The sequence below is a fragment of the Leucoraja erinacea genome, chromosome 6 (assembly GCF_028641065.1).
Source record: "Leucoraja erinacea ecotype New England chromosome 6, Leri_hhj_1, whole genome shotgun sequence".
Taxonomy (NCBI): Eukaryota; Metazoa; Chordata; class Chondrichthyes; order Rajiformes; family Rajidae; genus Leucoraja; species Leucoraja erinaceus.
The window spans coordinates 40,793,261-40,808,221 of record NC_073382.1 but is presented as its reverse complement, the minus strand read 5'-3'; the positions used below and the strand labels follow the sequence as shown (position 1 = coordinate 40,808,221).

The 14,961-nt window shown below is 39.9% G+C and overlaps 1 protein-coding gene across 2 annotated transcripts in view; it reads right to left on the bottom strand.

Moving 5' to 3' along the window:
• LOC129698001 (glypican-5-like) overlaps positions 1-14,961 on the bottom strand; it is a 615,705-nt gene that overhangs the window by 288,028 nt on the left and 312,716 nt on the right. For both annotated transcript variants that reach the window (XM_055636809.1, XM_055636810.1), the window contains exon 7: positions 7,188-7,356. In XM_055636809.1, coding sequence (XP_055492784.1) covers positions 7,188-7,356 — 169 coding nt within the window. The remainder of the gene's footprint in view (positions 1-7,187; positions 7,357-14,961) is intronic.

Here is a 14,961-nt window from a genome sequence, read left to right as displayed (position 1 = left end):
AAGAAAAAAAAGGTGCCATATAGGTTTTCTTCATCCTATGAAGATATACAGGCGTTCTTAAAGGCCTCCTTCTTTCATCTCCGCAACATCGCCAAACTCAGACCCTCTCTCACACCGCCCGCTGCTGAAAGACTCATCCATGCCTTCATCTCCTCCCGACTGGACTATTGCAACTCACTTCTCCTTGGCATCAGCTCCACCTACATCAACTAACTCCAACTGGTCCAGAACGCAGCTGCCCGACTCATCACCCACACCAAATCCTGGCATCCTACTAACCCTCACGGTCCCTCAGATCCACATCAGCCGGTCTCCTCTCCATCCACAAGTCCAACCTCTGCAGTTTTGCAGTTTTGGGGACAGAGCCTTCTCCAGGGCAGCTCCCAGGTTCTGGAACTCCCTCCCCCAACTGATCCGCAATTCCGTGTCCCTCACCATCTTCCAGTCCCGCCTCAAGACCCATCTTTTCACCTCTGCCTATCCTTGGCCCCACGTCCCCCTCCCTTTTCACCTGTGCATTAATTGCCTCATATTGTGTTTTGAATTGTATTCTGTCTTTACTTTGTGTACTAGTCCTGTCTCTACTATTTATTTCATTCCCCTTACATGTTTTTCCTCTACTGCTAAATTTTTGTAAGGTGTCCTTGAGACTCTTGAAAGGTGCCCATAAATAAAATGTATTATTATTATTATTATTATTATTATTATTCAAGTTTACAACAATGTCATATAGATATCTGCCTGGCAAGGTATGTCAGAAGTACTGAAGCTGAGACATTAATGGCATTACATCAGTTGGTCCCCACCATGAACACCCTTGGACTCGCTGTTGATCAGAAACTCAAATGAACCTGCCACATAAATACTGCAGTTATAATTGCAGATCCAAGGCCCAGCATCCTGAAGGTGGCAACTAAATTGCTGTTGTGGAGGAAGTTCCAGAATTCAGATTCTGTAATTTATTTCCCAGTCAGTATGGTGTAAGGTTTGAAGGGGAATCTGCAGGTGATGGTTTTCTTTTGCATCTGCTGCCCTCATCGTTCTTGGTGGCAGAGATCAGAGCATTGAAAGATGCTGTCAGGTAAGCCACATGAGTACTGTAATGTATTTTGTTGATGAATACACTGCACCATTAGTGAAGCCAATGAAGATTTCGTTGCCTCTGTACTGTACACTGACAATGACAATTAAAATTGAATCTGAATCTGAATCAATGAAGATTTAGGATGGTGGACGGGGTGCCAATCAAACAGGTAGCTTTGAGTTGGATGTTGTCAACCTCCTTGAGAGTTGTTTGAGCTACAAACATCCCAGCAACTCGAGTCTTCCAGAATATTTCTGACATACAGGTGGAGATGGTGGAAATTCCTTGAGGTGTCAAGAGGTTAGTTGGCACCTCCAGGACGCAGGGCCTGGAATCTGCTACTTTGGCCACAGTGTTTGTATCAGGTTCATTTGAGTTTACATCGGTGGTGGGGAAAATTCTGGAGTCAGTTATTAAAGATGGGATAGCAACACATTTGGAAAGTGGTGAATTTATTGGACAAAGTCAGCATGGATTTATGAAAAGTAAATCATGTCTCACGAATCTTATAGAATTTTTCGAGGATGTAACTAGTAGAGTCGATAAGGGAGAACCAGTGGATGTGTTATGTCTGGATTTTCAGAAGGCTTTTGACAAGGTCCCACATAAGAGATTAGTATACAAACTTAAAGCACACAGTATTGGGGGTTCAGTACTGATGTGGATAGAGAACTGGCTGGCAGACAGGAAGCAAAAAGTAGGTGTAAACGGGTCCTTTTCAGAATGGCAGACAGTGAATAGTGGGGTACCGCAAGGCTCAGTGCTGGGACTCCAGCTATTTACAATATATATTAATGATCTGGATGAGGGAATTGAATGCAACATCTCCAAATTTGCGGATGTTGGCTGTGACACAAAGCTGGGTGGCAGTGTTAGCTGTGAGGAGGATGCTGGGAGGCTGCAAGGTGACTTGGATAGGTTGCATGAGTGGGCAAATGCATGGCAGATGCAGTACAATGTGGATAAATGTGAGGTTATCCACTTTGGTGGCAAAAACAGGAAAGTAGATTATTATCTGAATGGTGGCCGATTAGGAAAAGGGGAGATGCAACGAGACCTGGGTGTCATGGTACACCAGTCATTGAAAGTAGGCATGCAGGTGCAGCAGGCAGTGAAGAAAGCAAATGGTATGTTAGCATTCATAGAAAAAGGATTTGAGTATAGGAGCAGGGAGGTTCTACTGCAGTTGTACAGGGTCTTGGTGAGACCACACCTGGAGTATTGCATACAGTTTTAGTCTCCTAATCTGAGGAAAGACATTCTTGCCATAGAGAGAGTACAGAGAAGGTTCACCAGACTGATTCCTGGGATGGAAGGACTTTCATATGAAGAAAGACTGGATAGACTCGGCTTGTACACGCTAGAATTTAGAAGATTGAGGGGGGATCTTATAGAAACTTAGAAACTTGGAATTAAAGCATGGAATAATCTCCACCCAACTATAGTTACCCAACCAGATGCAACTAAATTTAAAGTAGCTTTTCTTCCCAATAACCCTTTCTGGCTTAAGCCCTCCCTTCACCACCTCCAGTTTAAATTCCATTTGGAATATTTTGGAGGACCATGAAACCAAGAACCAAGACAGGCTAGATGCAGGAAGATTATTCCCGATGTTGGAGAAGTCCAGAACTAGGGGTCACAGTTTAAGGATAAGAGGGAAGTATTTTAGGACCAAGATGAGAAGAACTTTTTTTTTACACAGAGAGTGGTGAATCTGTGGAATTCTCTGCCACAGAGGGTAGTTGAGGCCAGTTTATTGGCTATATTTAAGAGGGAGTTAGATGTGGCCCTTGTGGCTAAAGGGATCAGGGGGTATGGAGAGAAGGCAGGTATAGGATACTGAGTTGGATGATCAGCCATGATCATATTGAATGGTGGTGCAGGCTCGAAGGGCCGAATGGCCTACTCCTGCACCTATTTTCTATGTTTCTATGTTTCTATGTTACACCTGCCAATTATGCGAGGAATAGATGGGATAGATAGTTGGATCCTTTTTCCCCCAAGTTGAAAACATTAAATACTAGAAGGCATACAGTAGTTTTAAGGTGAGAGGGACAAAGTTTAAAGAAGATGTGCAGGGCACATTTTTTACATAGGGCGTTGCAAGTGCCTGGAACATACTGCTGGGGATGTTGATTGAGGCAGATATGATGGTGGCATTTAAGAGACTTTAGGTTAGGCATATGGAGGGATATAGATTATATGCAGGCAGATAAGAGTTGGGATTATGTTTAGCACAGACATTATGGGCCAAAGGACCTGTACTTGTTCTGTACTGTTCTTTGCACTATGATGGCATTATGAAGCACTGTGTGTAGATCTGGATGCCACACACTAGATAATAAAATGCAAGATATATCAGCAAGTCAGCTAGAATCTGTGAAAATAGCAAACAGTTCACATGTCAGATTGATGGACTCCTAAGTTTTGCATGCAATATAAAATGTCTATATGACATAAATGTAAGGTGCTTCCAAGATCTTCCTTTTTTTAATTTTTGAAGTGCAGTGCTCAGAAATATACACTGTGCTTACTCATCCAGGGCTTTGTATAACTTGACATAGAAATTCCTTTGCAAAACTCCATTAAAAAAGAAAGAACATTATTACACCATTTCCATGCTTCTTAAAACTTTTTAGACAATAGAACTGAATTTTCGGTGAGATTTTCATTTGCCACAGTGCTTTGCTATTTCAAATGTTCTTATAAGGCTTGAGATTGATTTGTTTTTTGGAATTTTGAAAGGAAGTGGAAGAATAGACCAAAGCTTTTTCGATGGTTAGGGAAGTTGATAACAAAATAATCTTAAAGTGAAATCAAATCCATTCAGAACAAAATCGGGAACACATATACATGCAAATTATGATTGGGCTTTTACAAAAACAGTAAACACCAGCTCAATTAACAAATGCAAACCAATGGATGTCCATGGTTATATGGAGGCATGAGACCAAGGTGATTAAATAGAATTAGAATATATATTTGCCAGAATCTCACTGAATGATGAAGCAATACCTAAAGCTGTCCTTGGAATATTGTGAGCAGTTTTGGGCCGCATATCCGAGGAAGGATGAACTGGCCTTGGAGAGGGTCCAGAGGAGGTTTACGAGAAAGATTCTGGGGATAATTGGGTTATTGTAGGAGGAGTGTTCAATAGCTCTGGGCGTGTACTCACTATAGTATATAACAATGAGGGTGGAATGTCATTGAAACCTACCGATAATGAAAGGCCATGGAGTGGACATGGAGGGGATGTTTCCATTAGTGGGAGGGTCTAGGACCAGAAGGCACAGCCTCATAATGAATGGATGGACCTTACTAATGGAGAAGAGGAGAAATTTCATCAGCCAGAGGGTAGTGAAGATGTGGAATATGTTGCCACAAACAACCACTAAACAATCATAAAGAAAGCACATCAACACCTCTAATTTCACAGAGGTTTGTGGAGATTTAGCATAATTAATGGATCCATCTTCGATTCGATCAGTAATTTAAATGCCCAAGAACAAAGGATTCTATACAAATTGAGGACATTGCCTGGTCCATCACTAGTATTGACCTCACCACCATCGACGGGATCTATAGGAAGCCAGCTTATTATGGCAGTTAATATCTTCAAAGAGCCACATCACCCAGGAAACTGCTCACTCCCCCCATCTGGACGAGGTTTAGGAACCTGAGAACAATTACCTCCAGGTTCAAGGACAACTTCTTTGCCAAAAACCCATCAGTCTCTTGAGCCATATAGTGGTTAGGATTTAACCATAACCCTACTTTTCAACCCCATTTTCCTCTTTCAATATTTCTTTGCAGCAAATAAACATATATACTCAATGAAAATTTAACATACACAATTTAAACCATATCTTCCTTCTAAATTTTTAACAGGATTGTCAACTGCTGACTGTTAACTCACAGACACTATAGGATAGTTCTGGAGTGTTAGCATTCCTTTCAAAATCACTGGGTTTTTGACATTCATGTACAAGTTTCAGAATGATAACCTATCAAAGCAGAGATATTCATAGACCATTCAATACAACAAAATATTTGTAGAAAGTGTCCTTGTGATTTAAATTACTCATGTAAATCTAACATACAGTCTAATTTTAACAGTTGACTTGAGTATATTTCTGAAATTTTGCTTGTCATTTACATAGAGTCATATGCTGCTGAATATGTTTCGAAGTGAACTTTCATGTAAAAATTTTTGATACAATTATTGCAGAACCATTTCTTTCCATACAGATATAACAGTCACTTTTTAACAAAAGTGATAAATAATCTTGTCCACAATCCTGCATGACTTAGCTCAGTAACCACATTCAAGCACTAAGAACTTTGATGTGATAAAGACATGCACAGATCACTAGCAAATGAATTCCATGTACCGCAGGGTAAAACAATAGATCAGTCACTAGCAACTCAGTTCAGGCAACTTGGTTCAAAATCAATGCTTCTGTCACTGGAAACGTTAGCTCAAGATAATTAATTTACAGTTGTATCGCTAGAGTGAGAAGGCAGATGAATTACTTTTGCTGCATATTACACAGAATCACAATATTTAAAATATGAAAGTATATCATCACATATTAAAATAAAATTGAATTCCAGACAAGTATTGTAGTTTAAAAAACACATGGCTAAAAATGCTCCCAGGTTTTGTCTTTTAGATTGGTAACATCCTTGCAACCTATCTAGTTAAATAACATTGTTCCCATAGCAAGGCAACCAGGGATGTACACAATACTCCAAACGTGGCCTTACCAACAACTTATATTGCTGTAACATGACATTCAACCCCCGTACTCAATGCCTTGCACAACAAGGGAAAAAGCCAAATTCCATCTTCATTAAGCAGTCCACATGCATCGCCACATTTATGCAAGTATGTACCAGCACCCTTGGTCTCTCTGTTCTACATCACTCCCCAGAGCTTTACCATTTACTCTATGTCCTGCCTTGGTTTGTCCTATAAAAATCCAACACTTCATATTTATCTGAATACCACTCCATCTGCCTTTCCTCAGCCCATTGGCTCAGTTGATCAAGATCTTGTTGCAATCGTAGATAAACATCGTCACTGTCCACTGTTTTAGTGTCATCTGCAAACTTGCCAACCATGCCAAGTACATTCACATAGAAATTGTTAATAATAAATAAAGAACAACAGTGGAATCAGCACCAATCCCAGTGGTATATCACTTGTTATTGGCCTCTGAAAACAACTCTCTACTGCCATCCTTGGTTATCAACCTTCAAGCAAATTTGTATCCAATTGGCTGGCTCACCCTGAATCCTACATGATCTAACTTTCAGGACAAGTCTACCATGTGGTACTTGGTCAAAGGCCTTGCTGTAGTCCATAAGGACAATGCCTACCAGATTGCCTGTTTCAATCTTCTTGGTCACCTCTTGAAAATACTCTGTCAAATTGATGAGAAAAGATTCCCCATGGACAAAGCCTTATTGACTATCCCTAATCAGTCGTCTTTTCAAATGCATGCAATTCCTAACTCAGAATCCCCTCCTTAACTTACCTTCCACTGATGTAAGGCTTACTGATTTGTGTTACAGCCTTTTTTTAAACAGAGGCACAACCAGACATCAGGTACCTTACTTGTTGCCATTGATGATACCAATATCTCTGCTATTGCTCCATTTTTGCTCTCCTGATTTCCCTCTTTAGTAAACTCTTACACCCTTATAGAACATAGAACCGTAGAGAAACAGACTCTTCAGCCCACAATGTCTGTGACAAACATGATGCTGTTAAACTATTCTCTTCTGCCTTCATATGATCCACATCCTTCCATTTCCTGCATATCCGTGCATATCTAAAAGCATCTGAAACACCATGATCGTATCTGCCTGCACCATCACCCCTGGCACCCACTGCTCTCTGCATCATAATCTTGCCCTACACATCTCGTTTAAACTTTTTCCTCCTGACCTTAAAACTATGCTCTCTAGTATTTGACCATTTTGGGGATCTGAGAATATAATAACAAAATTACCAATTTTGATCTTTCTTGCAAACTTAATTTTGACAGTGCATTCATTAATTTGGCCAGACAGAAGAGTGACATTATTGAAGACTCACATTCAGAGTGCTTGAAAGCTGTTTTTACTGCTGCGTTTCCTGAGCCAATGCAGCCGTCCTCATCATCACAGTCTCCGCTGATCTGGACATCATCACTATCCATTTGTCCGCTGCCCTTTTCTGTCAGTCGCCACTTCTCATACACAGGGATCACTTTTCCTTGTAGCAGCTGCAAACAGAATAGATTAAAAAATTAGATGGATATTACACTTTTCCCCCATGTTTTCACTTAGAATTATGTGAGAATTAAACATTTCAAATGAATCTATAAAGGGTAGAAATCACAATACTGAACTAAATGGCAATGTCACAAAAGAGAGAAAATGGGCAAAAATATAAGACTGTCAACAAACGTGAAATTTTCTGGTTGATATTTCATGTGAGATTTTGTTTAGTTGCTGTAAACTTCAAGCATTTTGGTTTTAATTTTAAACAATTTAACGTAATCTCTTCAAGATTGGTGGTATCATTACATACTACATAATTACTTTAATAAAATTTGATATTCAATAAAATGAAGTGATATTGGGAAATTAAATTAATGTACCATGAGATTAAAGATTGCCAATAAATTGTTTTTTTTTTAAATATCAAGTCATAATGTGGCATTATACTTTAAATGCATTGTAATGTCACATTCATTTTCATTTCTACAAGGAACCATTTGAAACTGAAATGATTATTAATCTTTACATTATATCAATCTTAGTTTAGTAATCTATCGATATTACCAGAGTCCTTGTACTACTATTAACAGAGCCACTTTGTAAAGTATACATGAACAAAAAGGATATTCTAGCAACTTTATGAACCTGAACTAGTTTAAGTCAGCAGCACTTTGCTTTGCTATATTTACTTCCATAACACCCCAGCAGAAGATCCTTCTGTAAAATCAATCTTTTTAGCAACCTTAACCACATGCTTTTACCTCACTTTGAAAATGCAACCCCCGATTAAGACAAATGATACAAAATTACACGGCATGCTCCCTTTTACTATTAATTAATTTATTGTGATGTTGTTCAAAATTTTCGAAATATTGCCCTGTTTAACTCCTAGTAGATTTTGGGAGTTTGATTTGTGAGTACTCACTACCACACAATTAGGGCCGAGGTTATTCCAACACCTGAATTTCCTTGAAATCATACAAGCAAATCTTCAATTCATAATACCAAATCCCTGGAAACAAGTGGACTCCAATAAAAAACACAATGTCAAAGGGAAATCGTTTTTCTCAGGCATGCCCGGAGACTATTTTATATGTGGTCACTGGAAGCAGGAGCAGTTCTCTTTCCTAGCAGAGGAAAGTGTTTTTCAAAACATCATGACCATCACTCTTGGAGAGAAATCACAGAGATTGTCAACCTCAACAGTACTGACTGTAACTCCTAGACACAGTGTGACAAATCAATCAGTAGTATTGAGAGAAGCAAGAGTGAACAAAGCTGCCCGTTTCTCCATTGTAGGGTATTAGTCCTTGTTTCTTCCTTCAGCTTTTCCTTCACCAAGCAACGCAACTCAGCAATGAAGAGTACAATGCACACCCACCTCATTCTCGCTCCCTCATTTCCTTTGCGTCTCTCTCAGAAATCAGAGATTTTATAATCAATCGTATTAATTACCAAGCATTAATGTTGGTTTAACTGCTGTGATAGCAGTTTTCAGGGATCACTGAATGTGTAATAAAGCTAATAGATATTTATCTACAGTCTTTTATTTATAATTTATTGAACTGTTTCTTTTTAGGATGTTTATACGAGAAAGCTGGGTCTTCATTTTCTATTCAATGTGCCTGGATTCTGAGCTTCTAAGGGGAAAAGCAATTCCTGCATGTCTCACAGATCCTTCCACAAAACACACAATCATAAAGCTTGAATATTTAAATCTGTATTTGGATACCTGACTTCTACATCTACACTCCAGCCGCTCAGTGAAGTACCCAACATTTGTATCATTGTTTCTTCTCTTCATTTCCTCTGTATCAGCGCGCCCGCATTGATGACAGGTCTCAAGAGAATAAATCTCTGGTGTCATCACAATGCCCTTCATCAGCCTTAAGTACCACTTTAAAGATTAACATTCCAGATAGATTATAACATAATATTAAATATATTGCATTGATAAAATGTACCATGATAGTGAAAGTGAGCACTGAGACTGGCAGCAGGATTGGCTGTTGGGAAATCATGAAATTATATCCCTGGAATACTGAGGTGAACCTCAAATGTATCACAATAAGAAGAAGATTACTTGTGGATACAGCAAGGCCATCCGTTTCGTATCATCCCCTGACTGAAGAAAAGGTGAAATCTATTTTTAACTTATACGAAGTGACCTTGCAGGGAATCAGCAATATACTGCACATTTGTATGCACATCTGTTTACTTACATCTTGCAAGTAGGTTCATGCGCATCTCCGCTAACCTCAAGTACTGCATCTGGCATTCCTGTTGTGGCCTCCTGTACACCAGTGAGATCAAGCGTAGACTCAGTGACCGTTTTGCCGAACAGTTGTGCTCGGTCTGCAAAGGCCAACTGGATCTCCAATTTGCGAACCATTTTAACTTCTCATCCCATTCCCATACTGACCTTTCTGTCCTATGCCATTTCAATTGTCAGAGTAAGGTCACAAGCAAACTGGAAGGACAGCACCTCATATTCGCTTGGGTAGCTTACAACCCAATGGTATGAACATTGAATTTGCCAATTTTAAGTAACTACCCTAGTTCCATTTCCCCTTCTTCCCCCACTCCCCCCTTTATTAACCTCCCCCCTCTTTCCCTTGTGGCTCAACTGGACTCACACCTATTACTCCCCTTTCCCTCCTCTTCCACCCACACTCCTTCCTCGAGACTCACAATTTGCAAATCTTCAATCCTTTCATCTCACACCTTCTGCATTTCGTCTCTGCCATTTGTCCAACCATCGGCCTATCCAAAACCTCCTTCACCTATATCCACCCATTATTTGTCAGGCTTTATTCTCTTTCTCCTCTCTTCCAGCTTTCTTACCCTCCCCCTCCCCAAAATCCGTCTGAAGAAAGGTCCCGACCCAAACCGTCACCTTCTTCAGAGATATTACCTGATCTACTGAGTTACTGCAGCACTTTGTGAATTTGTTTGGAGATTTTGATTTGTTTGGTCCCAACTTTCATAGTCTGTGATGTGCACAGCGGGCTAATCAAGAACAAAAGAAGGCAACCAGGGAACTACTTCTCTGGAGCTTCAAGTTTCTCCCTATTCTTCACTCTTTATCATACTTTGGGCATCCCTGCATGAGGGGCAGCATATTTGTATTAATCCCTAATTTTCATGACATACTGAACATTTATAGGAACTAATTATGAGACACTTCCGCTTTTCTACAAAATTTCTACATTCTTGTAGTAGAGCAGCCATAGCCTACGAATCCTCCAATCCTCTTTGATCACCCTTCACAAGTCTATTCTGTTCCTCTTTTATCAGCAATCAAAAAGCAATGTCATGTGTTCTAATAATTTTGGTCAGTGAAATGTCAGAATCCAGCTACACCTAAATGTCACCTCCAGCATATTTGGCATCACTAACTCAAAGCAGCTTTAATGAGGTTCCAAAACAAAACTAAAAAAAAGTGGTTGAAGTATAGGTGGAATTATTAAAAAATATCATTGCTTCACACTCCTCCTGGAGGAATTCTAAAACATATAAATCAAATATTTCTAAGAATCCCAAAAGACCTCTTTAAGTATGTTTAATTCCATATAGATTTAGGGATTTAAAAAAAAAATAATTCAGTGGTTATCAATTTGTGAACATTGCCACCAAAAATTAGTACCTGAATTAGTTTAACACCCAAAACGCAGGTAAAATATCAATATATTTTTATTTCTCATATTATCTCAACTTCAAACACAAAGAGAAAAAGATAGGCTTATATTTTAATATTAAAAGATATTAAGGAACACAGAAACACACTATAAAAATGGAAATCATATGGGAAGTCTTCAATCCCATTACATTTGAAGAACTATCCAAAGGCCCGATTCTAATATATGTCTGTGTTATTATACACACTTTGCTTTAGATAAAGAATGCATATTGAATCTTTGGACAAATCTCCCAGGTGGCTGTCTCACATTCCAAGTAGCATTTCAAAAAAACTAAAAACATAGCATCTGGTCAATGACTAATGAATACCAAAAATATTCAAGAGATAATTGTTCAAAGACCCACACTTGGGAAAATTTAGGATATCTCCATTTCTACAGCCTTTGTGTGCATAAAGATATTTACAACATTCTAAGTTATTACTTCAAAACAGAGAAAAGTTTCTACAGATTTAAAATTTTCTGATTAAAGTCTAAAGGTATTAGCACTTCCAATATTTCATTTAAAACCAATGTTTTCCTTTGCGGGCCCCTTACTTTCTGCAGTCTTATAAATTGAAAGTTTCAGAAACTGCTGAATAATGTCATCATTCAGTCTCAAAACAATTTACATCATGCTGATGTGTATTTAAGTCAATTAAAACAAAATCAACTAAAGGTCACATGTCTAGTGACATTAAGGTACAGGAAGTATTTCACTAAGCCATAGATAAATTAAAAGTCTGCCTGAAAACTAACAGATGTTATTTTCAATCTGTACATTCTCTCATTGATACTAGCTGTTTGCGTTAACATTAATTTAACACATCTTGTAAGTATTGGTTTAGATTATTACAAAACAAAATGTATGTGGGGTTGGGAGACCTAAAATTGCCCATCTGGTGGAAATACGGTGTTGATGTGGTTGAGGCTCAGGGAATATAGCATTTAAATAAGCTTGGTAACTTCCTGCACATGTGGTGCACTGATGCTGCCGATGGTATTTTAATCTGCCTCTCTCAGCAGACAGCAAGGACTCTGGGTTACAATCACCACATTCTTTAAAAATGCATTTTATGGCCTCATTACTCATTTGGTCCAAGCTGTAATTTAACTAGTGGGTTGAGGTGTAGGAACCATGTGCTTTACTGAATGATGCAGACTATGGGAAGAGGATCTACAGCTGGAAGAAGGCAAAATCATAAGTTGTTTAGCTTTATTTTTTAATGTTACTGCTGTTCTGGGAGAACAGGGGCTCCTTTGGCACCCTGCACCTCCCCTGCCTGTGCTTCCAATTTTCCAAGCATAAAGCTCTTTCCCACCAGTTGCCTTGTCAACAACTGTTAAAGTGGTGCTGACCAGCAGCCAAAGACCAGCCAGAATAGAGTTCCATTAGCCAGATGTTGATTCATACTTGAATTATAGCAAAATGTTGGCCAGTTATTTGTAAAGAGACTCAGGAGTTAAACGTTCCTTGGACTCTTCCATATAAATCGATAAATAAAGTGTTGTGGGAGTTAGGCAATAGAGGTAGCCATTCACACAGAACGGCCAAGTACCAATCCATTAAAATAGCATCTAAGGAACCTGGTGGAGTCATAGAATCACGAATGAACAGCATGGAAACAAACCTTTTAGCCCGGCATATCAATGCTACCCATTCTCACCATTTGCACTAATTTGCCAGTAGTGTGTATGATGCAATAGTGGGTTAACATACAATTAGTTGATCGATGGTCAGCGTGCACTCGGTGAGGCGAGCTGTTTAAAATCAACAACTTGAGTACAGATGATACAGTAATAAACAAAAATATTCAATATAATGTAGTCACAATTTCATTTTTTTCATCTTAACCAGTAGTCTAAGATAAAACTAGTAAGCCTTTATTTAGACACTAGACCAAGTGCGACCCGTTGGGTCCCGTTCCCCCCACGCAAAATTCCACCACTCACCCATTGCCCCCAACTGTGCAGGCACGGCTGAGGGGTTCCCGTTGTAATGCCAGAGATCCGTGTTGTGACGCGAGTCATGGCAACCCTTCCCCAAATGTGCCTCGCCATCATGGCAACACTCCCTTAACTGCTCTTCGCCATCTCTCTTCCTACCCCTATCCTCCTCCATTCCCCCTCACCCCCGGCAAGTGGGTGTGGAGCAAGTGGGAGCGGGGCAAGTGGGGCAGTGCAAATGGATGGTGGGGCGCGTGGGTGAGGCATGTGGGATGGGGCAAGTAGGAGCACTGTTTTATATATTTTAAGTTTCAAACGTCAATAATGTAAAATATACCATCAATCTGAACGCAACTTGTTTAATTTACATCACAGGACAATGGTGAGTAAGGTGGGTCAAAATTGTAGCTCTATCATGTACCGATTTTGCGCAAATACAAACCGGGCAAACAAACGGACAAACAAACAAGATGAAATTTTTAGTAATATAGAAAGATAGAGATATCCATTGATGCACTATGTAGAACAATGATTGCTTTCTTTATTACTAGCCAACAACTAGACAACTTTTCCTGGATTACGATGATTTCTTTTCATTTTTTTATACCACATTGAAGGCCGCTTGGCAGTCCAAGCTTATGCTAGCTCTCAGGGAAATCAGGCCCATTACTTAACTATTTTCTCCTGTAATTTATTCTTGCCCACATGCCCATCAATATACCTGTTCCATCCCCCGTACTTGATAGTCCCACCATTCACCTACACTGGAATCAATTTTTGGTAGTCGATTAACCTACCAACCAGGTATGTATGTGGGAGGAAATTGAAATAGCCAATGGAAATCCACATTATTAATGGAGCTTTATTATCATGTGCACACCACACAGTGAAATTCTTTCTGCATAGATCACACATACACGTCCCATATTTTGGCGCCATTTCCGAAATGCCCAAAGTCCATCCATGTGCTTGATGTACTGGAGTGGGTTCCAATCCTGGTAAGCCACAGGCTGACCAGGGCCTCCTCCATTACCCTCAACCAGCTTGAACCACAAATCCATATCCCTCTCCTCACCCAACCAACTGTGTCCTGGTGGCACCTCCTGCAGCTGATCTTTAAAACGCTGGAGACAATACGCGATTCCTCCCCTATTGGCCCACATCTTACATCCGTTGTCACAAGCGACTCCCTCCTCCACGACTTCCCAATTTTGGACGAGCATAGCAGCTTCCAAGTTTGCCCCTTGCAGGCCACAGCCCGCTGGGTCTTTCTTCCCAGTAGCGAGCCAAGCCTACCACCACGTGTGCAGCTGGCGGCTTGCTGGGTCTTCCTTCGTCCGGCTCCGTGGCATATCCCGGGAGTCTTGTGCTGCTGTGTGGCACATGTTGGGAGCTTTCTGTCACCGCGTAGCGCATCACAGGAGCCTTCTGCCTTATCACAGGAAGAATGTTCAAACTCCACACAGGCAACATCAGAGGCGAGGACTAAAATACCAAGTTGCAGGAGCAGTTAGCCAGCAGCATTACCTAGCATATTACTTACCACAACCATTTTCCTTTCTGCTATAAATGACAAGTTTGGGAAATTTTCTTACCCCAGACCCAACCCCAAGCACATGTCATGCTTCTCTATATCGATTCTCTCACTAATTAATTCAAATTTTATTTGGGCTTATTCTTGCCATCCTACATTATTATCTATCTTCAAGAATGACTGGACGTGATTGAACTCCAAACTCTGGCTAAACCCGTTGCATATGGGATCATTTATCTCTTTCTCATTCAATAATGTATCGCAGTCTATGAGGTCCTTCATTCTGGGTCATCGCAGATCTTCTGATGATTTAAATGCTCTAGCGAGTTAAATAATGGGTAATGCTGAGTCAAAGTGCACGAGCGAGATTGAAAATCTGATTGAATGGTGGCACAACAATAATCGTGCTCTCATTATCACTAAGACCAAAGTGATAATTATTGACTTCA